Source organism: Xenopus tropicalis, chromosome 8 (assembly GCF_000004195.4).
Source record: "Xenopus tropicalis strain Nigerian chromosome 8, UCB_Xtro_10.0, whole genome shotgun sequence".
Classification (NCBI taxonomy): Eukaryota; Metazoa; Chordata; class Amphibia; order Anura; family Pipidae; genus Xenopus; species Xenopus tropicalis.
This window is the reverse complement of record NC_030684.2, coordinates 88142269-88169625: the sequence shown is the minus strand read 5'-3', so window position 1 is coordinate 88169625 and position 27357 is coordinate 88142269. Positions and strand designations below refer to the sequence as shown.

General features: G+C 37.7%; 2 protein-coding genes across 2 annotated transcripts; both read right to left on the bottom strand.

Moving 5' to 3' along the window:
* Window positions 1–145: 145 nt before the first annotated feature.
* On the bottom strand, window positions 146–14015 carry otub2 (OTU deubiquitinase, ubiquitin aldehyde binding 2). The gene is made up of 6 exons (NM_001101812.1): window positions 13992–14015; window positions 6671–6757; window positions 2545–2663; window positions 1966–2050; window positions 1020–1214; window positions 146–485 (listed from the first exon to the last, which is right to left on the bottom strand). Exons 1-6 carry the CDS (start codon window positions 13992–13994, stop codon window positions 234–236), a joined length of 741 nt encoding a protein of 246 aa, NP_001095282.1. The 5' UTR covers window positions 13995–14015; the 3' UTR covers window positions 146–233.
* A 1382-nt stretch (window positions 14016–15397) lies between these two features.
* Window positions 15398–26436, bottom strand: ccdc197 (coiled-coil domain containing 197). Its single transcript, XM_031890835.1, has 9 exons — window positions 26079–26436; window positions 22737–22779; window positions 22098–22274; window positions 21438–21595; window positions 20739–20821; window positions 20401–20573; window positions 18334–18444; window positions 17590–17706; window positions 15398–16000 (listed from the first exon to the last, which is right to left on the bottom strand). The coding sequence occupies exons 1-9, from the start codon at window positions 26282–26284 to the stop codon at window positions 15794–15796; spliced, it is 1275 nt and encodes a 424-aa protein (XP_031746695.1). The 5' UTR covers window positions 26285–26436; the 3' UTR covers window positions 15398–15793.
* Window positions 26437–27357: the final 921 nt, after the last annotated feature.

The window sequence follows — 27357 nt, the reverse complement described above, 5'->3', positions numbered from 1 at the left end:
AGCACGCAATACTTCTTTTTCATGTATTTATAAGGTTGTATAAGAGCACAAGCTAGAGGACGAAAGCTATAGGTTGTTGCAGCTCAGTTTAATCAGTCCATATACCCATTCTTAGTGAACTAAAAAAAGTATATTATATAAAGAATTATGTTAAATAAAAAAGTTTATTTTTTAAAATTACATACACTCCATGTATCAACTTGGTAGAAAATATTTCAGTTGATTGGGAAGAACTAATTTAATTTCACTATAAATTTTGAACTGTCCATATTCTTTGCTTTTTGTACCTCTTCTCTGTACAGGATATTGAAGTGATGTTCCAGAAACAGCATGAAAACAGAGGGGCTGCATCCCTCAGGAAAAATATGGTGGTTAATCACATTTTCTGTTTTATCCACATATTCCACTTGTAGAGGAATTTCAAGAGCTTGAGTTAGGGCAATAATCTGAATATGGTCACACTCCATAGCCATTTGTTCCACATTCTGTAAGTCAAGCACAGCAGTTACAGATAAGTTACTTTCAAAACACATAGACCATATTGTGAATCTTGTCACTTCCCAGTATGCACCTGCACAGTCTTTACCAGCCCCATTAAACTTGCCATACATGTGCCACACAGCTGTTTGGCCGACTGACCATATTACCCTCTGGTCAAAAATACCAGTACATCTTATCTGCTTTTTTCTGTCAACCCTAAGGCTATCATTCCTGTGAGCTGCTACAGTATCCATCTGAGCCATGTGCAGAGTATGGATTGATTTTTTGAGTTCAAAAGGTATGCAACTGTCTGCACAGGGCCACTGGAAAGAAGATATGGCACAATTATTGCAGACTGGATTATAAACAGTTTGAAACAAGTTTAAGCATATTTAAACATTGCATGCTTTAGTTGCTACATACAGAACCATTAAACTTGTAAAGAATTCAAATAAATAGCAATATCTTTATATATTCCTGCTACACAAGATGCTATATTCTACAGGAAAAGAGAAAATCCATTCTAGACATAAACAGACCTGTGCACAGAAATCCACAACAGTCATTCCTTCTCTAATAAAGTGCTGGTAGAATTCGGCACGGTTCCTAAGATAGGCAGAAGCTACAAGTCTCACGTACTGCACCACACTGTCTGAGGAGCACTGCTGGTTGAAGGCTGTCAGAAGGCTGGAAATAGACCCATCAAGTTCCGCCATCTCTACAATGCTAAGAAACTGTAATTAGTTCACTACTATGAAAATCAAGATTTGTACTACAGGAAAGATTGGGTACTAAGAAATCAGGCTACAGTTTTAACTACTGCTATCTTATTCTTTGCAAGACTTGCACATTTATACTACAGGTATGGGATCTGTTATCTGGAAACCTGTTACCCAGAAAGTTTAAAATGATCAAAAATACAATTCTTTTAATCAAATAAATATAATTTTTAAAAATGATTTACTTTTTCTTTGTAATAATAAAACAGTACACCTTGTACTTTATCCCAGCTAAGATATCATTAATCCCTGCTGGAAGTAAAACAATCCTATTGATGAAGATCCAAATTACAAAAAGACTGCTTTTATGGGGAAACCCCGGGTCCCAAGCATTCTGGATAACAGGTCCCATACCTCTACTTTCAACTTGGAAGTATAATTTGTATGTCCTCCTATACTGTTAACCACTATAGTTTGTTAAGAGGTGAGAATGGTGAGAGCTACAAATTCTAATATATGTAGCAAAATACCAAAATGCATTAAATCCATGTTTAATAACTGAATCATTGTTTTAGTGCAGTTTTACAATACTCAGGAGTTTTCCTTAAGCAAAATATGTTACTTGTATCGTTATACTAATGTGCTAAATTCTTAGACCCATTCAGAAAAATTGTTAGTCAAAAAAGTACCAAAGGAAATTGTCAAAAGAAAAACTAAACAGAGCAAGCCCTTGTGACCATTTCTGTTTTGCTTTTACTTTACTTACAGTTTCATAGTGGTGCTTAAACAAGTGTTCTTGAAATCCAGCCATTACCACTTCACTCTTACTCTGGACCACAAGATGTTTAAATCTGAAGAAAATAAAGTAGAAAGTACAACTGTGATTTTAGACATGACTTGGTCACAAACAAACCCCTCAGTATGTTAGTTGCCTGAACCTTTCTCTTGCCCTTAATTAGCACTATTATAAAATTGCTTATTTCAGACTGTATATTAAAGCTACATGTATTAAAGAGACATATATTACTTTTTTCTCTTCTGAGAAGTGCTCCCAGGTAATTCTTAAATTAAGCCAATAAACCGCTTTCCCCTGCTCATAAAGTGGGTAATGTAATTAAAGTCTAGTCATCCCTAGCAGATGTCATATCAGATATTTGTCAATTGGTTCATATGGGTCACTAGATCTGGTTCAAACTTTTATTACATTGATCCCTTTATTGGGAATTCCACGACCTTGAGTGGCTTATGACATACACAGAGTTATGTTTTGTGCTTTATCAAATAAAAGCAATGAACTCAACACTAAATCGTGCTATCTACGCAATAAACCAAATGTTGTACACACCTAAGAATTTCTTGCTGTTTGCCCAGTAGAAATTCCAGGTAAGCAAAGCAAAGTCCTCTGTAAAAACAGCTCCCATCTGCCCGTGTCTTCCTTACGCTGTGGTACTGGTTTTGTAGATCCTGTGTTTTTAAAATAATTACAAATGTTTTAATGGTGCAATTCAACTATGTTTTGGATTTACAAATCCATGGTGATGGTGCCATAGCCTTTAATGTATACCCTTTTAAACAAACAAGCATACCAGATCCACCAAGCAGCCAACTGCATAGAGCTCTGTAAAAAGAAAACTGCCAATGAAGTACAGGTATAGGACCCATTATCCAGAATGCTCAGGACCAAGGGTATTCCGGATAAGGGGTCTTTCCGTAATTTGGATCTCCATACCTTACGTCTACAAAAAAATCAATTAAACATTAATTAAACCCAATAGGATTGTTTTGCACCCAATAAGGATTATTTATATCTTTGTTGGGATCAAATACACGGTTCTGTTTTATTATTACAGAGAAAAAGGAAAATAGTTTTAAAATTCTGAATTATTTGATTAAAATGGGGTCTATGGGAGACGGGCTTTCCGTAATTCGGAGCTTTCTGGATAGCGGGTTTCTGGATAAGGGATCCCATACCTGTACTACAGGTATGGGACTTGTTATCTACTAAAAAAAATATAAATATTTGTTAAACCAAATACAATTGTTTTAGCTCCAATACGTATTCATTATATCTTAGTTGCGGTCAAAATGGTGAAAAAATGGTTTTAAAAATGTTAATTATTTTATTAAAATAAAGTCCATGGGACCTGGCCGCCTGGTAATTCAGAGATTTCTGGATAATGGCTTTCTAGATAACGGATTCTATACCTGTACTGCATCAAGCATAAAAGTTTATGTATGAACAAAGAAAAACCCCAAAGAGCCTGCATGTACAGACAGACAGGGAGATAATAAAAAAGCAACTTGATTATTTTCAGAAATGGTTTTTGTAATATAGTTTTCCTTTTAAACTTGGTATGGTTTTAAAATTATTCTTTTATTTTCTTTTGTTATTGGTCACCTTTCAATTAAGGCCCTTAATGAGTAATGTTCTCTTATGTCTATGAAGATTCTCATTCATCCAGGTCATGATATACAGTATCTAGTAGAATTAAGTCTAAAACAACTGGACTGGAGTTTTTCTTGAAAACGTTTCACCACTCATCCGAGTGGCTTCTTCAGTTCAAATGACTGGTAGGGAATTCCCCGGTATTTAAACTCTTGATGGTAGTAGAGTCACAGACATCCAATCACAATGGTTCCATTGAACTTGTTCAGTTAGGTGTTAGCTGAAACTGACAGGTATAAGAAGGTATGATCCAATCACAATGGTACCAAGATTCTCATTGATGAAGGTGTTAATCCTTCAAAGTACATGACTGGAAGTGTGAACTGTTGTGAAACTGCCGGGGTAAGGATGTCAACGCGCCATTGTATGTTGGTGACAAGCGGTGTCTCAGGCCCCCTCCTCTGTTCAGGGATGGTTTTTCCAGGTTGGCATAAATGGCCTCTTTCACACCTCTTTCAAACCATCTGTCCTCTCGGTCCAAAATATGCACGTTACTGTCCTCAAAAGAGTGACCTTTTTCTTTGAGGTGTAGATAGACCGCTGAGTCAATGGAACCATTGTGATTGGATGTCTGTGACTCTACTACCATCAAGAGTTTAAATACCGGGGAATTCCCTACCAGTCATTTGAACTGAAGAAGCCACTCGGATGAGTGGTGAAACGTTTTCAAGAAAAACTCAGAAAAGTCCAGTTGTTTTAGACTTAATTCTACTAGATAATGTTCTCTTATGACTTCCAAGCTACTGCCTGGTTGATCGGGTTATTAAACCTAGCAAAAAAACAAAGTTATAACGCAGAGAATGAAAAATATAAATATTTTAAAAAAATACTATTAAAAATAAAGAGTAACTGCAAATTTCAGTATATGCCTTCATTCTACTCGTAATAAAATGTACCTTTTAAATTAAATTGTCCTTATTAATAAAAATCACATTAGATGTTGGGAAAACATTTTTGTTCATATGTAAACTGCTGCAAGCATAAGATAGCTAGTTTTGGATATTAACATCCTTCCGAAAGGGGATAATAGGAAGTAATTATTGTTGCAATGTAATATAAGATGGACTGAAACTGTGGCTAAAGCCACACCATGTGTATGGCGTATATCTTCGGCAAGCCAAAAACTGCTTGCCAAAAATACGTGCCATAAACTCCTACCTGTGCCTGCTCCTGAATGAATGGAATACACTCGGGTGCAGGCACATGTAGCCGATAAACGCATAAAAATGTGAGACTTTGCATTCTCTCGCTTTTTTATGTGGATTTCGGCTACATGTGCCTGCACCCGAGCGTATTCCATTCATTTGGGTGCAGGCACAGGTAGGAGCATATGGCGCGTATTTTTGGCAAGTGTTTTTCGGCTTGCCGAAAATATACGCCATACGCATGGTGTGACATTGGCCTTAGAATACTAAGTAACTTAATTAGCATTGAAGCGGTTACTATTTACTCTTTTCAGGTTCTCAAATATGAGCCCAAATTCACATATAGCTACAGAAGTCAATTTATACAGTAACATTAACTGTGTTAATTTTGTATTGTTTTGTTACACTGTGTTATGTGACCGACAAATGTAAATGTTTTACTTCAATTAAAGTTTGGTGCAGTATTGGAGTCAGCCACTAGGTAGCAGTACTTCACTAGAAGTTTCTTTCACTGTGGCCCGTGCACCTGGTCACATTTGCTGGATCATATGCTCTTGTATAAAGCGGGAAACTGTTAGGCTATTTTAATACAATCTATGAGCAACATCAACGGTGATGTTGGCTTACACCAGGGGTCCCCAAACTTTCTTACTCGTGAGCCACAGTCAAATATAAAAAGACATGGAAAGCAAACACAAGCATCATAAAAGTTCATGGAGGTGCCAAATAAGGGCTGTGATTGGCTATTAGGCAGCCTCTATGCTCACTATCAGCTTACTGGGTCTATATTTTGTAGTAAATCTTGTTTTTAGTCAACCAAAACTTTCCACCAAGTCCAGAATTCAAAAATAACTACCTGGTTTGGGGGCACTGAGAGCAACATCCAAGGGGTTGGTGAGCAACATGTTGCCCCAGAGCCACTGGTTGGTGATCACTGGCTTACACACTATAATAAATATGCCCCTTAGGCACCTTTAAAGGGACAGTATACACATATAAACACCTTTGCTAAAAATTAACACAATAAATAGGGCTTGTGTTAGTGTATAACTTTATACACTTTTTATAATGTCTAACTTTATTTATAAAGCGCTACAAGAGTATGCAGCACTGTACAATCTTACAATATACAAAATTACACAGGGAGGACAATAAAATATATATATATATATATATATATATATAAATGCACAGGGAATAAGTGCCATGAGGTATGAGACACAGTAGGAAGGAGATCCCTGCCCCATAGAGCTTACAATCTAAGTGGTTGGGTAACATACAGGCACAAATTGGAAGGTAAGAATGCACCAGGTATGGGCATTTGCCCTTAAGTGCAGGACTAGGCAAAATAATGTTTTAGTGCTCCAGAAGGTAGCATCTGAGTTTTTTCTTAAAGAGAGTGGGTGAGTTTTCCCTACGGAGGGATTCAGGGATTGAGTTCCAGAGGTAAGGAGCAGTGATATAGAAAGGTTTAAGACAAGAGAGCGCAGTGGGTGTGGATGGTGTAAAAAGACGGAGGCTCTGAGAGGAGCAGAGGAGACTACCAGGAACGTGCAGAGAGACCAGTGAAGAAATGTAGTGATGAGCTTAGATTAATTGTTTAATTTAAAAAAAAATCTATTACAGCTGGGCTATTTTTACTGACCTTACCCAACTCTTCCTTTATACACAGGGGCAATTTGTTCAAAAAAATAACCCCACCCTTCTCTAAGCAGCCGCCTTTGATAAGCTCATAATCGGGGCTTCTCGGTGAACTGGTAGTTAGTTTTACCAGCTCCTTTGAAGTTCTGTGGGATCAGGAAGTGACACGAAGTGCTAAAGTGAATATGGCTTTTATATTATTGTTAATTGCCAGAAATAACAGAAAATTAATGGTGTACCTTTAATTTCCTCTGATAAACTGAGACTTTGGAGTTTTCTTCGATGAGCAATGCAAGATCAAACTTTTCAGATATAAACTCCTCACTCTGTAAATAAAAAATAAGTAAATAAATAAAGATTTTTCCAGAGCAATTTGTTCATGTGAAAAGCGATTTTACAGCATCCGTTGTTGTATTCACTATGTAAACAGTTAAGCCCTATGGTAGCCTTCTACAGCATAATAAAAAGATACATAAAAGGACCATTAGAAAATAAATATATAATACACAATTGCCATAATTCTCCTGTAAGTCAGTGATCCCCAACCAGTGACTCTTGAGCAACATGTTGCTCATCAACCCCTTGGATGTTGCTCTCAGTGCCCCCAAACCAGGGAGTTATTTTTGATTCCTGACTTGGGGGCAGGTTTTGGTTGGATAAAAACAAGATTTCCTACCAAATAAAGCCTCCTGTAAGCTGATGGTGTGCATAGAGGCTGCCTAAAAGCCAATCACAGCCCTTATTTGGCACCTCCATGAACTTTTATGATGCTTGTGTTGCTCTCCAAGCCTTTTTACATTTGACTGTGGCTCACAAGTAAGAAAGGTTGGGGATCCCTGCTGTGTTATATCCTTATAATAGGTGCTTACCTCAGACTTCCATGACCTGTATAAAAGCATTTTGGCCTTGTGCTTTTATACGGTCATGTAAATTATTGGTGAATTATAATATCTTTATATTAGATTTTTGCAAAACATTAATATTACAAGGGAGGCACACACAGTAATGAAGACATTATACACAGTAACAAAAAGTGGCACATGCTAAGAATCACAGATATTACAAATAGGAAGGTTATATACATGCTGCTAATATACCTGCTGTTTTAATTTGACAGTTTGGCCCTAGGGCCAAACAATTGAATTGGCTACCATAGCTGGGCATATCGGGAGAAGATTGGCTCATTTGGGGACCTCACCAAACAAGCAGATCTTACTGTGTATGGCCACCTTTAGGGAGAGTTTCTTACAACTAGCTATTCAGTTTCAGTTAGGTTACATTTGGGGTTGTGTTGAAACACTAAGAAGATAGCTTAAAAAAAAAAAAAGAAAGCTACAGAATTGGGTATATCTATCAGTGGTTAGTTATGGCTGGCTTATTATATCTAGATAACATCTGCATGTAACAAAAATTTACATCCAAGAAAAAAAAAACCAAACAAACAAGGCCTCCCAAAAAAAGAAATAGTGTTCAGAATACCTTAACCCTTTCAAATTGTTGCAGTAAAAGGCTTTATCTGCCAACAATGTGCGCTGTACGTTGTTTGGCAGATAAAGATACTCTCTGCAGAAGCGGCAGGTGGGGTTTTTTTTGCACACACACTTACATACATTTACAGACACTTACAGCAGAAAATGTAGCAGTTTTTTTTTGTTTGTTTTCATTTTGCACACTTATATACACTAATATCACACAACTTTTACACATGTACACACATGTATACACAAACACTTTTTTTTAAATGTTTTTTTTTTTTTTTTTACCACTTTGTTTTTAGTTTCTTTTCCCTAAAAACTGTATATTTTGACAGCGTGACTATTGGATCAGATATTCTGACCACTAATTACACTGTCGTGTGGCTTATTTTGTTGTTTCACTAATTCGCACAATTTTTGTGGTTTTATTGCATTTTTATCCCTGTATTTGTATTCCTGATCTGTTTTTAGCATAGCTTTGCCATGTGTAACTTTGGTGTAAAAAATAACTTAGGTGTTCCTATTTGGGGTGATTTGCCTTTGTACGCAAGAAATTGTGTGAGATAAATGCAGCAAATTGCAAAATTTGTAGGCGATTTTCTGAAATGTCATAAAAACCACTAAATTAAGGAAAGCTTTGCAGATTGGTACTTTGGTGTAGAAAGGATTCTTTACTGATGTTGGATTTGTCAGAATGTGTACTTTCCAAAACCATATGGTTTTCTGGGGGTCTGTGTATAGTTAGGGGGTGTTATGGCACAAAATATGCTGTCAGGGGGCTCTGTATGCAAAAGCTGAGTTGGCCGGCAAGAAATCCTTATGCGCTATTTTCATTTCGGGGTCAGTACATACCACAGACTTTGGTATATCTATGCATATTGGGCATCAAACTGTTCAGTAGACCTTAGGTGTTCCTATTTGGAGTGACTTGCCTCTGTATGCAAGAAATTGTGTGAGATAAATGCGGCAAATTGCAACATTTTTAGGCAATTTTCTGAAATGTCATAAAAATCAGCAAACAGGAAAGCTTTACGGCTAGGTACTTTGGAGTAAAAAGAAATGTGTACCCATTATAGATTCAGGGGAATGTGTACTTTCCAAAAATATATGGCTTTCTGGTGTGAGTGTACTCTTTTTTTCCCAATATCCCACATGAAGGATGTAAATGTGTTGATTTTGCAGGAGCTGAAATTACAGATTATATGTGGGTATGTTCACATTGGGGCCCCTACATGCCACATATTTGGGTAAACCTATACATATTGGGTATTAAACTATTCAGTGGACCCCTGGCATTCAAATTTAGGGTGTTTTATCTTGGTACCTAATGCTATGTGGGAGATAAGATGCTTCTAAGTGGAAGCTTTGAGGGGATTTTTGGAAATGTCATCAAAATTTCTACATTTAGAAAAGCTTTGCTGCTTGGTACTTTGTAGTAGAAAGACACGGGTATCAATTTTAGATTCGGGAGAATATGTACTTTACAAAAATATATGGATTTCTGGGGTGAGCGTACTTTATACTAGCTTTATTCCACATATAATAATGTAAATGTGTTGATTTTGCAGGAGCTGAAATGACAGATCATATGGGGGTATGTTCACATTGGGGCCCCTACATGCCACATACTTTAGTAAACCTATACATATTGGGCATCAAACTGTTCAGTGGACCCCTGGCATTCATATTTAGGGTGTTTTATTTGGTTACTTTATGACCTATAGGAGATCAGATACTATAGACTGGAAGCTTCGAAGTGATTTTTTTCTAAAATTTCACAAATTTTGATAAAAACCAATAACTTCAATAACTTTAGGAAAGCATTGCGACTTGATAGTTTGGAGTAGACAGACAGTTGTGCCTATTCTGGATTCCACAGAATCTGTTCTTTCCAGAAATTTGTAATTTTTTGGGATAAACCTTCTGTTAGTGGGTTTTTTGGCCTTGAAATCTAAAGTACTCAGCTTTCTGAAGCAGTGCTTTGGAAATTCGGTAGTGTACTGCTGGGAGTTTTTGACCTATACAAGTGAGAAATCTTCATAACACTATATATATTTGGTATTGGCACGTTCAGGAGACATGGGACTTTCCAAATCAGTTGTATTTTTGTGCATAAAATAATTTTTGTTTCTGACATTTTTTTTAGACATTTAGAAGCCTATATCTTGTTACAGAATTGGAATTACACCAAAATTCTACCATATTTTGAAAGCTTAGGTTGTCCCGAAAAAAAACAATATATTGTTTTCCTGGGTAAACTAAAAGTCCCCCCGAGGAAAGGCCCCTAAAGTGAAACAGTGCAAAATGTTCAAAAACTGTCTGGCAGTAGAAGTTCCACTTTGGTCCAAAACGGCTGGCAGTGAAAGGGTTAAAGCCAAGAAACCTGAGCATTCCCACACTATGCTGCACAGAAGAAAAGAATGTATTAAAGAACATAATCTATTTCACTGGGGGGGTAAAAGCTATTTTAAGCTATTTCTTAAATACCTTCATCTTAACTAAATATTAGATGTGCATAGACAGTTAGGCTTGCCTACACTCTGGGGTTGATTCACTAAAGGTTGTTAAAACAAGCGCTATTTATAGCATATGTTAAAAATTTTATTGCTTCTTATTTTTTGCGACTTAACGTACGATTCACTAAAAGGATACTTGCGTTAATTTAAGCGCTATGTTGTTTGCTTTATTTAAGTCGCGATGATCGTTTTTCTTGCGTAATTTTCAGCGCGTGCGTTAATTCCCACTGTGCGCGATATATTTCGCTGCTTACTATATTAGCACACGTAACAAACTACTTTTCTGAAAATTACCATTTCCCTGAAAACTGGAGGATGCAACACATATTTGAAAAAATCCCACTGCAAAGTCCATGTTGTGTTGCCAAAAGCTCACCAACCACAATTTTCTTTAGGTACCGCCTGCCCCAAGTAGGTGTTAATATTCGCACATACTCATGCGATATTTAGCGCATCTACCATTTCATATGTGTTTGTGAAGCATGCCTTAGTATTATTCCTATGCGCGAATTAACGCATTGCAGTAGCGCGTGATTTAACGCATGCAAAATTACCTTGAAGAATTATTTATCGCGTCAATTTGAATGCAAAAAACCATGCGATAACGCTTATTGACCTTTAGTGAATCAACCCCTCTGTCTCCAAAGACTGCAAGAATGAAAGCCTGCCTAGCAGTCAACTGCTGTCTTAGAAAGCTGGCTATACATAAATTCCTAGATTTTATCAGGCCGTTCGACCAATTTTGACCATGCTGTCCAAGCATCTGTACAAGTAGTATGCCAAGTTGGAGAGCTCTTTTGACAAATCATACTGCAATTTTACAGGATCACAGATGCACAGACATTTGAAAATTTAATTTGATATTGCCCCATGATGGAAAGTGTGTAACATATCGCAAATTAAGTTTACCGGAGCAACAGCTCCTCTTTCTGTAGTTCCCCAACAATAGTTAGGTGGGCATGCATGTGTATGAGACATGGGCCCATGGTAAGATAGCAAATTGACGAGTGTATGTGTGGAAAAACGTAAACAGCAAGCCTGTTTGCCAAGTTAGATGCACCTTAAAGTCTAGGTTGGAGGCACAACCATGAAAAAATGTAAACCCCTTAGCAATATCTGACATTCAACACATTTCACATATAGATATTTGAAATTCATTATATATTTACACATTTTGCATACCATTCATATTTTTTATTCCACTGTGTAAGTTAAATAAGCAAATTGCACATGTGTAACAAGTACAATCCTACATTTATTGCTAGCTCAGATAACTACAATTAGAATCAGGCACCAGTGCAGGTACAAACGATGAAAACATTGTTAAAGAGGATCTCTGATGAATTATTTAAACCTTTGATTTGATGTCAAAGTCAAAAAGTCTAACATTAAACAAATTACATCTACATTAAGGGTGTGCCAAGAAGAAACATCACGGAAAGACTAAAGTTTGCTCATGAACACCTAGGCAAAGTTCAGGACTTCTTGGGGCTGCTTTACTGAATAAAGGTCTAGCCAACTCATCATCACAGAATCCACTATGAGTCCTTCATTGTACTGAAGTGTGCTTCTGGATAATATAAGACCAAGTGTCAGAAGATTAAAGCTCACTTGAAAGTGGACCTTACAACATGAAAATGACCCTAATTATACCAGTAAACTCACCAAGGAATAGCTGAAAAGGAAATGGAGCATTGCGGAATGGCCAAGTCAAAGCCCAGATCTAAATACCTCAGTTTACGGGGCTTTTGAAAAATGATGTGCATGCAATAAAATCATGATTGGGCAACTGAAAAAATGATTAATGGAGGAGTAGAAGACCATTTCTGCTGATTTATGTTACAAGCAATTATAAGAAACTCCTACTTGAGGTTGTTTCTGCCAAAAGGGGCAATCCCAAGTATTACAGCCAATGGTGTACTTACTTATTTCAGATAAATTTAATTTAATGAATGATTGGAAACTCCATTTTCTTTGTTTTTGTGTTTTGTATCTATCTGTATATACTATGTGAAAGAATATCAAATATTGACATTCCCATATGTTAAAAAAAAAAAAAAAAAAAACTTTACATAGGGTGTACTACTTTTTCACATGACAGTAAATAAGGGAGAAATTCAGGGCTAATATTCTTAATATAGTTGACCTCAATTAACAAAGGTTGTGCCTCCTGAGAGGGATTAATCAGCTGGCTTCTGCTATATTACTGCAGATACACTGCTATCAGTAAAAGTTATGTTTACTAATAACTTCAACCAAATTAAAATATTAGAAAATTGCTTTTCTTTTTTGAATTGACAAGCTACTTTAAAGGAGACATATCCTATAAAAATTATGAATGTACCAGTGAATTATACTCCTCTAGATATAGAAGGATTGTGCTTAAAAAGTTGTGTTTCTGACTGATTTATTGAGAAATTCCACAAAAACCCCACTAGTCCCGCCCATCTGTGCCACTTCCTGCTGGCTGAATTCTCTGGATGAGCTGGGGAGCCGGCGGCCCGCCGTACCCTGCACTGTAGGATAGGAACCAATCAGCAGCTAGGCTGACCTGATAGGGAACTGAAGCCTGTCTGTGCTTGTGTGACTGCAGGGCTGTGATTGGCTCTCCCCTCCTACTGTGCTTCTGGCAGGGACTGTTAGGACACGCCCACTCTTCATTTCACACTGGAGGGAGAAGTGATGCAATCTATAGGGAGCTCCAATTACAGGGGGCCATTGTTACAGATAGGGTTAATGTTTAGCCCAAAGGGAAACCAGCACCGTATATTATTCATAATTGCCTACAAAACTAGGGTTTATCCCATTTATCCAAAATGTCTCCTTTAAGGGAATACGGTCATTGGAAAACATGTTGTTTTTCAAAACACATCAGTGTTTAGAGATTCTCCGATATAATCCTGCACTGAAATCTGTTTTTCAAAAACACAAAGATTTTTTTTATATTTAATTTTGAAATTTCACGTAGGGCTAGCCATATTCCTCATTTCCCAGGGTGCCACAGCCATGCGACCTGTGCTCTGATAAACTTCAGTCACACTTTACTACTGAGCTGAAAGTTGAAGTGATATCACCCTCCTCCCAGCAGCCGATCAGCAGAACAATGGGAAGGGAGCAAGATAGCAGCTCCCAGTAGATATCAGAATGGCACTCAATAGTAAGAAATCCAAGTCCGGCTTGGGACTCCTCTAGTTACATTGGAGAAACAATAGGTTACCTGAAAGCAGTTCAAACATGTTGCGCTGGCTCCTTCTGAAAGCTCAGACTCAGGCACAATGCACTGATATGGCTGCCTACACAGCTAAAAAATACATGTGTTGCTTCAAGAGTAAAATGTGAATTTGTTGCTATGTAAACAGTGTAATTTAGACATAAAAGGTACACCATAAAATGGTGACAGTATCCCTTTAAGTTGCACTTCCTAAAGTTTATCTTTATGACAAGTATTAATTACTCCAGCAGCAATATCGTTAACAATAACGTAAGTGGCTCAGCAAAATGAAATGGCCGCTACTCTAAGCCCTGCTTCGGTATCCTGCCTTTCTCTCTACACCTTACAGTACACTCACCATTGTCTCTCAGCTCCGTGTCGGCTATTCACTACTGTTAGATCTCTTCCAGCCCCGCCCGCCTGCCTACTAACCACGCCTCCAAGCGCGGGCACTTCAACGTAACATACGTGCGTCCTTGCGCAGGGCGGAGAAAAGCGTCGACCGACGTTTAAAGAGCAGTGGAGAGATTCTCTCTATTTTGGGCTGTTTAATGTTCTTGTGATACTGTTAGGGAGGGAGTATACGAAAAGTAATTAGGGGTTGAGGCTGAACGCAAAAGCAATCCCGCACTGTAACAGTACCAGGCAGGAAATGATAAGGACGTGTATAACCCTTTATTAGTGTAGTGACCATTCAGCACTGACTGGCCTTGCGCGGCTGTTTAGCGTCAGTGATGTCGTACTTTTAGTTCAGCAACGCTAACTTTTTAATTTAATGATGTCACTTTGGTGTAAAATAGTGCTTGCGAGGAGGACTCCCTCTTTCTAATACACTTATTTAACACAGGAGCTCTTGTGATCGCCTTGCTTATCTATACAAATCACATTTCGTTACTACAGTGCCATCTGCTGGTTTGTTTTCTACCATGATCTAGTCAAGGAAATAGGTGAAAGAAATGTTCTTCTGGTTAGGAAAGATGGTTATCTAGAGCTTTCTAAATATTTATTAGTCAGAAACAGACCAGCAGGTGGTGCTGTTGTAACAAAATTAATTCATATTTTACAGTACACAATCCCCTTAATATCTTTGAATCTCAAAAAAAATAAAAAATAACGTGAAATGCAAGAGTGCTTGGAATAGCATTCACATCAGTTTTACATTAACTTATTTTTAAGTTTTACTTATCTTTTAAAAATGTAGGATATCATAAGAAACTATATAAGGATAGCTATTTAATAACTGGGTGTTTAAAGTATTTGCCAGAGTTGTGGGAGGTATTCAAACCAAGAAAACTATCTTATATCTAGTACAGATGTTGCTCCAAACAAATGCCGCATAATGCCTACATGTATTTTTGCTTGCATTTTCTTTTGATTTAACATGGCTCCTGCTTTAAGGGAAATAAGGGCTCATTTATGATCATTTATAAGGCTGTGCTCGTACTGACCCTATTCATTAAAGATACTTGCATCTAAACACATGCCTTACAGTAATGCACTATTGAACTGAGCCCTGTTCCTTAGTTATAAAAATCATGCGTGAGTGCAAGGTAACCCTAGCACTGTTGGCACCCTGAAAGCGGCGGTGATCCATGGGTTCCCACAGTGGGCTGCATCAATAGAAGCAACAAACTTGTGTGCCAAGATCCAAACACTAATGCTAGCTTAATGCTGAGTGGCAAAAGTGATACTTCCCACTATGGAAATTGTAGCCACAATGTGCTCCCAATTAATAAATGCTTGCAGCAAACTTAACACATAGAATTATGGGAAAGACACTTCATTCAGAATCAGTCACGTTGTATCCAAAATTGCACTTTTTAAGTAAATGACCCAATATTATATAAATCAAGAGAGAGCTCTGGAAAAAGAATGTATTTACAAACCTACCGCAAGGTAGGCCTATGATATTATTTATTAGCCCCTTTCTATAAAGAACTCAAATATGGCTTAACAAAAAAGCATACTCCTGCTTAATAGTATTTAACCATTAAACCATTACATAAAATAATCTAATATTAGTAATTTCACATTTGAGACACAAATCCTAATCCAGGAGATGAAGCCCATGAAATAAATGACCACATGACTATACTGGTAAGTGCCAAGGCAATCATAAAGCAAATATTTTTATGATTTTCTTCTTAGTGAAATCCTTCATTAGATTTTGGCTTCAACAATGGATACTCTTCGGTTGTTGCTGTTCTTGTTGTCTTGATGTTGCACTTCTGAAACTTTTATTTTAAATGGCTTCTTAGAAGTTCGTTTGTGCTTTAGAGTTTGATCATCCAGATTGAATAGGGAAGGTCTTTCTTCTGAAAGATGTGTTGCCAGTTTTTCAACCTGACTTTTTTCCAGTATGAATTCCTTTAAAAGTACACAGAAAAAACATATCACTGATAGACTGACTTCATGTCCTTAAGAACACATCTTACTTTGTTATTATAAGTTATGAAATATAATGCAGTTTTTTCTTGGCACTGTTCCTAGCGGATTATCAATACAATGGCTTAATGACTGAATAAAGAAGAGTATTTGCTGATCCTATTTTACTTGTCTTTGTTAATGTTTGAAGGAGTTATTTGCGAATGCCTGAATTGTGTATAGATTGGCTCATTCACTTATTTTAATTCTCAGAGATTTGAGCAAGTAAAAGTGTGGTGCCATGTTAGCGTTTAAAAATAATGAACAGTAACACTTCTGAGAGTAGTTATTCCAAATAATAAAATAAAAATATGCAATTGAAGAGCCACAGGTAAACCTTTCTCAGATAAACAGCTATTTTTTAATGCAGCCTTGGTTTTAAGATACTGTTCAGCTGGGTAGTGCATTATTAATATAGAGCTGTATTGTAGCTAGGGAAATCAACACATGTTTCAAGTGCAGGGTGCAGAGGGTCCCTTCCTCCTAAAAGCACAATGAATACAGGAGTACAGGTCTGCCATTGGCTGGGCGTGGGGGGAAGAGTACCAGGCCCGCTGACATCTACATCTGAATGGGGGCCCAGTTGTGTTGCAAGAGTTATATAAAATGCTTATGTTAAGTATAAAACCAAGATACGCTAAAAAGTATACAATTTACATAACTTCTGTAAAAATTGCCATGACTTGCCTAGAAACTTATGTAACATAGAAGCTTACATAACTTAGGTATCAAGCAATGACAATGCAGAGAAGCTTGACAGGGGTGGGCAGGGGAAAACTCCACTTACCACCAATGAATAAAAACAACTTAAGGTAAATTTCACAGCCCCCAATTAACTGACTGACTTATTAGCACATTAATCATTTTTTAATAAACTATTTATATGCAAAATGTTAATTTAGTTGAAACCTCTATAATTCTGTATCAAGCAATGACAAGGCAGAGCAGAGTGACAGGCAGAAATATAGGTTAAACTTAAGGCAAACCCCACTGAACTGACTTATTAGCACATTAATTAATGGAACATTTTATATGATTAATTTTCAGATCCTCTCATTTGAGTTAAGTTAGCCTAATACACTCACTAGTCAATTTAGTAGGTAGTCTAGATGTTTGCTGCCATTATGCATATTATTCATAATGGCACATGGGGCATATTTCAGGTATTTTACCCACCAAGCTTTACAGCTTATCTAAGAATGCCCAAAATGACCCTCTTTCACATCCCATACTATTAAATGGCAATTGCCCAGAAAGCACCACCACTGAGAATGCTACAATTTTTATGTTATTGTTATGTAACAGAAAGAGGGGCTGCAGGGGAGCACATTTTTATATTTATTCACACCAAAATAACAAAATGGCAAATCATGTAAACTCTGTGTGCATGAGGCTGATTAACAAATATAGTTGCCAAGAGCAACCAATCAGCCATTAGTTTTTAACACCTACTGGCAACTGCATTCATACATCACATGTATAAATCATTAAGCCCTAGTATTATAGGCCTTAAAGTCACTAATGATGCCTACCTTAATCATATCCAGTTTTTGTAACAATTCAGCTTCATCTATTGACCTAAAATGTTTCAAATGGCACTGTTCAGAAAGGTTTGTAATGGACATCAAAAGGCTTGCAACTTCTACACTCTAGAAAGTAAAAGAAATATTTAATAGATTAAACATTAGTTCTAACAGGTTTGTTAAGCGCAAACTCTGAGATCCACTCAAATTTGTCATCAATGTATCAGTAAAATGAATTTGTGCACTTCTGTAAATAAACCAAACTCATTTTTTAATGCTCTGTAACCATTTTCTTTTGCATTTTTGTGAATTTCTGTTAAGTAGTACAGTGAAAAATTACAATTGGGGCCCAGTTACTGAGGCACTGTAAATCACAATATAGTGGTCTTACCCAGCATTCCAATGTAAGTGCACTATGCCATGTACATTGTCTCGTATTCTACAATGGAGAATTTGCAACAATTTGCAACAATTTAAAACCAGCATAGTGGCACATGGTGCAAGTATAGAAGCACAAGGTTCAAGTACTTTACTGAAAGGCATTTTGACTGGTTGCACCTTGTGAGGGTAAATGAGCCATATTGTGTATACTGGATTTATATTTAACAAAATACTAATGTACTAATTCAATATGTTTTGTGAGCAGTTTGATGTTTTTAACTGATTCCAAAAATTTCAGTAGCACTAACTGCACAAGACACATAGTAAACTAAACTGAACATCTGATGAAACAAATACATATAGCAGATTCACCTGGTTCCTAAATTGACCTTTGTCCAGGTTAAATTTCAGCTCGAGTTGTTTGTTTTTCTCCAATAATATATCATAGTCCATCTGAAGCTGAGAAAGCTCACTGGTCATCATCTAAAAGAATAAAACAAGTGCACAAGGCAGTTATTTACACAGAAGGAAGAGTTTACACAGAGTTACCATAACTCCAGCTTAAACGAGGACAAAAATGTTCCCATGTGACTGCAAGGATGTAAACACAGTATGGTAACCCTGATTACTAAACATTCTAGCTGTATATTAGCAAAGGCCAGTACATATATGGCAGGATATATAAATGCTTGGTTTTAATGGCACCATCCAGCAGCCCCAGTGCCACCCCCAACCTGCTTTATGTCAAGGGGGGGCCATAACACTGTTGTGGAGAGTGCTATTGTGCCCTTGGCACTAAAATAGCTTGTGGTGTTAGGGGGTGCCCTCTGTCACCCTTGCTAACCGGCCGCTTACTGCAACCTGAGGCAAGGGTCTCATGACAGAATCAGCCCTGCTTATTAAAATGGCTAACACAAAATCACATGATCTGCCAGTTCAGCTAAAGAGAAACAAATTACATGGGCCTGACTGGTGTGTATTTGTGCATTTTAAAGGAGCAGTTCAGATGAAACTGGGTAAAGTAGATTGCCCAAAATATAAAATGTTTTCAGTATAGTTAGTTATGCAAAAAGCTTAATCTATAACACTGGAGTGGGCAGATGTCTTATATAATGGCCAGAACACTACTTCCTCCTTTACAGCTCTCTAAGCTGTTAGGAGTCAGTAACCAATCAGTGATTTGGGGGGGGGTGCATATGGGACAAAACTTTTCAGTTAGTTTGCATTTGAATCTGACCTGGTGTGCTCACAAACTAACTGAACAGTTATGTCCCATGTGGCCCCCCTAAACTCACTGGCTAAATAAGATGTTAGAGCTGAAAGCAGGAAATAGAGTTCTGGTTATTATGTTAGATATCTGTCCACTCCAGCCTTTATAGATGACATTTTTGCCTAGCTATATTGTAATTTTGTATATTTATCTCAAAATCTCTATAGTTTGTTTCTGCAAAATCCTTAGTGCGAGGGTGTTTTACTACTTTTTAATGCACATAATCATCTATGTTTCTTTATACACTAACATCTTAAGGTACTCAGGGGCAGTAAATGACAGAAGATTTCCTGAAATTTAATGACAAACCTTTCTGATAAATAAGAGTTAATGCACATGGCAAAGCTATTTCAATCACCTTTTGCATTACTGAAACAGTATTTCATGTATTTAGTTACTTCAGGAAAAAGCTATTGTAAGGATAGGCTGCCCAGACAAGGGCAGAATGAACATTTAATAATCCCTTAATTAAAGGCATTACCTTATACAATAGAAACTTGTGGTACTGCTGGCAAACATTTGTTGCATTGAAACTACACAGCACAGTCAGGCTTCTTCACTGTTATATCTAAGCCAGAATGTGCTAGACCAGTAGTCAACAGTTAATATGACTTGTTAAATATTTTAATTGCATCTCTCTTACACTCTTGTTTTTTTTTATAATGCCACCTAGTGACCAATGTCATACATTACTAGTGAATTTCCTTTCAATACTCCCATGGGGTGGGCCAAGCGACTTGGCAACCCAGCTGGCCAGCCGGGTGGAGTGTCCAATAAGTAGCAGGCGTGGCTGAGAGTGCAGACTAGGGGTAGGCAGAAGAGGTGCCTGCCTAACACCCCTCATCGCTGCTCCCTAGGTAAGTGCCTCTTCTGCCTACCCCTAGTTTCGTCCCTGCTCCTATTCCTCTTTCTTATTCAACAACAAAAGTTCATTTTATCCTCCTTTTCTTGTTTTCCATGTGTAAGAATGTGCTCTTACTATACTGCAATAGGCTACAGCCGAAAAACACTTGTAGAACAGTAGAAGAATATACTGCAGAAGGTCAATTAGAGGACTGATGTTTGGCTCCTCCATCTCATGTTAATTTCTTTGCTACAGTTATTAGCAGACTATACACCTTCATTCTTCCCTGAGTAATATTAAGACAGTGCTGAAGTGCTGACATTACCAGCTTTAATGTATCATGTTGCTGCTGCAAGTTTTCCAGCTCATGCTGCTTGTTCTCCTGTTCATCAGCAAGAACAGTCAGATTGTTCACCAAGCTCTCATTAGTCAATGACAGAGTTTCATAGCGTCTTATAATTGCTTTAACTGGAGAGTCCACCCCATATTCAAGATAATCTACAATAAGAATAAAAGAAAGATACATAAGACAAATCTATTTCTGTAATTATTTTTATAGCACTGACATATCATATTATCATTCAAAGCAGTCCCAGTTCCAGAGAAGCTTACAATCTAAGGTCTGTAACACAGAGTAGGAGGCAGATGACACCATATACTTACTTTCAGGAACAATATCAACAGTTCTCAGTAGGAACTCTTCAAAGAGTTTGAGTTTTTTCACTTTTTCGTGAAGTTTCTGTTGCCTGTGAGCCAACAAAATAAATTAAAAATAGGTTAAAGCTTGAGAACAACAGTGCCAACCAGTTAAAGGGTCACAAAAAGAGAGGCTTTAGGTGGCCCACTGTTAAACCTGTAACCTAGGAAAGAACAGTGACGTTTTGAATCTGCTACAAGGTTGATAAAAGATATTCTGCCTCATAACTGCACTTAAAGTGTGGTACAGGTACCACAAGGACACAATCCCAGCTTCCCTCAGTTTCCCTTTCTCCATTGCACACAGGCTAAGGGTAGGGGGTGTCAGTGTATGACTTCTCGGTTACAGTCTAGGCTGATGCACCAACACAGTTTGTTTGCAAACTGTAAATATGAAATGCAGCACAATTCTGGCCTTTTTTGATTTTAAAATACAAAAAAACCAAGGGGACAGCCATACTGTGATCTGTAATGCAGATTAGTACCACCCTGTAACTGTGTTACTATTTGTTCACTTAATAATGATGGACAGGCTGACTATGAGAAACTGTATGTTTGCCCACAACAATAAGTAATTCACTGGCAGTGAGGCTTGCAGCTCCTATGTCAGTGCTTTGTGTGCTCACTGCAGAAGGTGTTAGGTGTCTGGGTATGTCAGTACCGCACCTGATTTTCTTCTCTTCTAGCTGCTTTACTAGTTTATTGATTTCCATGTCTCTTAATTCATTCTGCTTAGCCTCTGTCTGATACTTGAGAATTGCTCGTCTCCTTCGAACATCACTGTCCTGCAGAAATTTCTCAAAATTGGCAGCTTTTTCTGTGTACTGGAAGGAAAAGATAAATAACTGAAGAGTGAGTAAAGCTCTATGTAATACTGGTATGGGATCCGTTATCCGTACACCCGTTATCCAGAAAGTTCTGAATTACGAAAGGCCATCTCCTATAGACTCCATTTTAATCAAATAATTTTTTTGTAATAATAAAACAGTACCTTGAACTTGATCCCAACTAAGATATAACTGATCCTTATTGGTGGCAAAACAATCCTACTGGGTTTATTTAATGTTTAAATTATTTTTTAGTAGACTTAAGGTACAAAGATCCAAATTACGGAAAGACTCCTTATCCAGAAAAACTCCTGGTCCCAAGCATTCTGGATAACATATACTAATTCTTCACTTTATGCGTGCAGGTTAGTCACTGTGGAACAAACCACAGCTTTTTTAGACTAACGATGCTGACTCATAATAATTGCATCCATTTCTTATTCTAGAGCAGCATAAATATCACACAAGAGTTTTCAGACTTTTTTTTTTTAATTTTCACCTCAGTCTGTTTCTGTGAGAATTCCTCTTTCCTCACGTCCAATGCATGTTTTCGATCGCTAAATTCTCGTCTTTTAGCAAGGAGCTCCTGGCTGACATGGTCATACTCAACCTCTTTCTTCAAAACAAGGGTTCTCTGCAATGTGTTTTTACTGTTCTCCAAAATCTTACTAGCAGCCTACAGAAAAAAATAAGAAAATATTAATAATATGCCACCACATAATACACAAAACCCATGTCCTGAAAATATATCCTTATAAATGGTGCTTGTTGATGTCAACAATTATAATTGAACTTGTAAGATGATGTAAGATGTGTCATATATCTCACTGAAACATGTGTATTATATAAAAAAAATAATGTACTGCTTTTGTAAAATATGAGTATATCAGAAGTTAACTTGAGTTGAATCACCTGTATGAAAGCACTTGGCTTGCAGCCTAATTCCTTTTTATTCCTCCCAACCCTTTCTGTATGCCATTGTCTTGCAAGAGAATACTACCTGTAACCAGTGGAGAAAATGCTGTTTGTGCCATTGTATGTGTAGAGTTCATAATTGTGGGTGTTTATGTACATATTATTAGCAAAACTACTAAATCCAGAAGTATATTGCTCTATGTAAGGAAATATTTAATCTGACCTCTTTTATGACAGGAAGTTGTGTAACATTCTCGTCTTCTTCTCTGAAAAAAGAAGAATATTAAAAGAGCATGATTAGACTAAAGGGACATGAAGCTAAAACATTTTTTTGAAGAGCTAAGACTAAGGGATGTATTTACTAACACTGGAGACAAACATCAACAGTGATGTTGTCTATAGCAGCCAACCAGATCTTTGCTTTTGTTTTCTAACTTGTAGGTGACCATTGAAATCTAATTGCTGATTGGTTGTTATGGGCATCGTCACTGGTGATGCTTGTTTCCAATGTTAAAGGAACAGTAACACCAAAAATGAAAGTTTTTTAAATTAATTAAAATATAGTATACTGTTGCCCTGCACTGGTAAAAGTTGTGTGTTTGCTACAGTAACGCTACTATAGTTTAAATAAATAAGCTGCTGTGTAGCCATGGGGGCAGCCATTCAAACTGGAAAAATGGAGAAAAGGCACAGGTTACATAGCAGATAACAGATAACCTCTCTAGAATACAACAGTGTTTTATCTGTTATCTGCTATGTGCCTGTGCCTTTTCTCCTTTGAATGGCTGCCCCCGTGGCTACAGAGCAACTTTGTTTATATAAGTTACTGGGGAAAACGCCCCAGTGGTACCAGTGCAGGGCAGCAGTACATTATATTCTAATTACTTTTATAAACTTTCATTTTTTGGCGTTACTGTTCCTTTAATAAATACACCCCTACATTTTGTTGTATCAGTAGAGCGCAATGAAGGGACACCTGGGCAAAGAACGCATGGGTCAGTGGGCACATGTTTAAGAATGAGGATGTATTCAGGCAATTGCGGGGCAGAGAGGCTAAGCTCACTCCTGGATAACCTTATTTAGCCAAACTTAAAGGGAAACTGTACTCCTGAACAATGTAGGTCTCAATATTGCATTAACCAGTTTATATGTAAAACCCTGCTTCATCTACACATAAACCATTTTCATAAAAAAAATACTTTTTTATTAGTATGTGCATAGGTGGATTTTCAATAAGGCTAGGGAAGGCTAAGCCTCCCCAAACCTGCTTGGCACATTAAATAAAAACAACACACAAAAAAAAAACAACACAAAAAAAAAAAAAACCTCACTCCGTTTCTGCACTGTCCTGAAAATCTTCTGTTCCTGCAAGCTCCGGTTCTGCTGTGCTCCGATTGGATCTTTCTTCTTGTGGATTCTCCAATCAAAACACAGCATATTTGACAGACAGAAAAATTGACCAATCAAAGCACAGATGCAGTCAGGGCTCGGGAGATATTACAGACTGAAGGCAGTGCAGAAATGAAGACTGAAAAGAAGAATCTGCAGGTTGTAAACTTTACCTGAGAACCAACTCTCAACTTTTGCTGCAGTTTTCATCCCACTCCCACAGGCACTATACAGTTCTAAAGGCTGAATCCCTAGCCGACATTAAATTGTTTTTTGCCTGACCTGACATCTATAATAATATATAATCTATCACCTGTCCTAACAGATGGAGGGTAAGTTATTATTATTACTTATTATTTTTTTTTTTTTGTCATTGTTTTGTTCATTTCTAGTTAGTTACAGTGGAGCCAATGTGTGTATCTGTGCCAGTGTTAAGGCCTGCCCAAACGAGCGGATCTGCCAGTGTATGGGGACCTTTATAGTGCCAGGGCCTGAATATCTGCTATCTGTACCACTGATTCTCACTGCATATAATGTGCTGGTTTTGTAAATATATAGTATAGTTCTTGAATAATTTGCCTTTCTCTTCTGCCTCTTTCCAGATTTCAAATGGGGGGCCAAAAATGATTGCTCTGCAAGGCTACAATTTTATTATTATTATCATCATTTTTTATTACTTATTTTTCCATGTAGGCCCCATTAACTATTCATATTCCCATCTCTTGTTTAAACCACTACCTGGTTGCTAGGGTAAATAAGACCCTAGCAACCAGATAGCTGCTAAATTACCAAATGGAGAGCTGCTGAACAAAAAGCTAAATAACTGAAAAACCATTAAAAATAAAAGAGGACAGATTGTAAATTGTTGCAGAATATCAGTCTACATTATATAAAAAGTGAATTTAAAGGTGAACTACCCCTTTAAGCTAACTGATCACAAACACAAATGTATAGAGATCCCCTCACAGAAGTGCACGTATGAATACTTTTACATCCTAAGCATTTTAGGGTAAAAAAAAAAGCACCCCCACCTGCACTTTTGTACAGAATCATTGGAAGTCAGTGGGAATGGCAAGAGGTAGTTGGGAAGTTAATTTTTTACACCAGCAGCGAATCCACTAAGTCTCGCATTAGCTTTGGGTCAGTCTGTGTATGGCCCATCTTTAGCCTCCCCAAACAAAAAATTCACCCTCTGCCTATGCTTACATGTCAGCTTATTTGCCTTAGTATAAGGTAATTCACATAAACCTGACAAAGTAATTTAACATTCCATTAGTGCTAATATTAGCAGTTGGTTACAGGGTAATATCATCCTGTGTTTCCTCATAGCCAGATCATGTTGCCAGTTACACCTTGCAGGATACTTAGTGACACTGCTTCCAAGCACATATATTCTCTTTGTGCCCAGCACTCTGCCCAGCAGCTTACCAACAGGTTCCATTAAGCCATCCTTGGGTTTCAGCCAAAAGTAGCCAACTGCACATACTACTGACTTCTACGTGATATTGTAAAAGTGCCTTGAAATAAATGTAACCCAAAAAACAATACAGGTATGGAACCTATTATCCAGGACCTGAAGCTTTCTGAATAAGGGATCTTTCCATAATTTGTATCTTCATGCCATAATTCTACTAAACATTTTACCATTAATTAAACCCAATAGGGTATTTTTGCCCCAATAAGCATTAATTATGTCTTAGTTTACACCAAGTACAAGACACTGTTTTATTATTACAGAGAATAAGGAAATCATTAAAAAAATGATTTAATAAAAATTGAGTCTAGGGAAGATAACCTTGTAATTCAGAGCTTTTAGGATAAGGGGTTTTGGGATAATGGATCACATACCTGCATGTAGATGCAAAGAGAGACAACCTAACAAATGGACAGAGCCCCTGTATTTCTGGCGCATTTTCACACAAGCAATTTAACACTAATACAAAATAAATGGATTTTTGACATCTGGGAGGCAGTGAATGAGCCAGCGCTGCTGCACAATATCCTGGCAGCACAAAACGTAAACTTCTGAGCAGTGCAACGTTCACAAGTAGAACTGCTCATGGTTCTGTCCGGGTGGTTCTGCAGCAGTTCTGGAACTTCAGCTGCGGAAGTGCCCCGAGTGTATCTTGTGAGATAGTTATGTCCCCACAAAGCTCCCCGCTTGTCAGGAACCCACCTCGCCTCCCCTAACTGGGTGACGAAAACGTTTCTCTTCCTGATGTCCAGGTTCAGATCATATCTGGCCTTGTCTCTGGTGGGCTCTCCTGGCTCCCATTCTGCCATCGTGCCCTGCTCACACAGGAGCCCTGCTTGATCTGGAGTTAAAGGGCGATTGCGGCCAGCGTTCTGTTTCCATAACAACGCGGACATTCTACCAATCATAGCTGTGTTACTCCTGGCAACAGCCTAAGCGCCTTCCCACCACGCTGGGCAAGACTGTGTCACCACTACAGTGACCCACTGGCCCCGCTGGTGAAGTGCACGTCCTGCCAGTAGTTAGTGTTTGGGCATTGCTACTCCTTTGCCCTACAAAGTGCTTGTGGGGCAGATCTAACAGGCACAGCATACTGTATCTATTCTATACTGGAACAGGGAAATCTCAGTCCTCCAGCAGCAAACAGATTAGAGAGATCAAAATATTTTTACAGCAGGAACACGTTTTACTGGAAATACCTAAGGGGGTATTGATGTCAGCAAGTGCGGTGTGCAATTTTTACTGCAATTGCAGTCATTTGTCAATTTTCATTGCAGTCATTATTTTTGGCCCACAATGCAGCATTTTTCTCAGAATGTCAGTCAGTCAGTGGCTTAAGAGGAAAAAGACCTTGCTCCAGGCCAGCTCAGAGGTAGGAGGGTGGGCTGGGAGAGAAGATTTAAAAGCGAGTTGGCGGAAGGGGGGGGTGGATAAGTTTGCTACTTTCAAAAAAAAATTTCCATGGGGGCCTGGAACAGAGTAGTTAAAGCAGACATATATAAAATTATGAATGTACCAGTGAATTATACTCCTCTAGATATAGAAGGATTGCTTAAAAAAGTTGTGGTTCAGACTGATTTATTGAGAAATTCCACCAGAAGATTGGATTTCAGCCCAAATTGAAACCAGCACCATATATTATTCATAATTGCCTACAAAATTCGTATTTTTCCCATTTATCCAATATGTCTCCTTTAAGCCACTGGTCATTGTGGATAGAAGGAGGGCAATGTGGGTGGACTAAGCCCTCTGACTCAAACCAGGTCAAGAATGGCTACTGTGCACAGGAGTGCCAGCCTTTGAAAAATATGACCAGAGGCAAATAGATAGGACCACCATACAGGGTTTACCTTGATGTGGTATGGTGGCTTACCAATCATAATTTTGTAACTAAAAACTCCTGTTTTTTGTAAATACATGCACTAGCATAGATAATTTACTTATGAAACGGGACCAGGGAATGTGCATTGATCAATCCCTA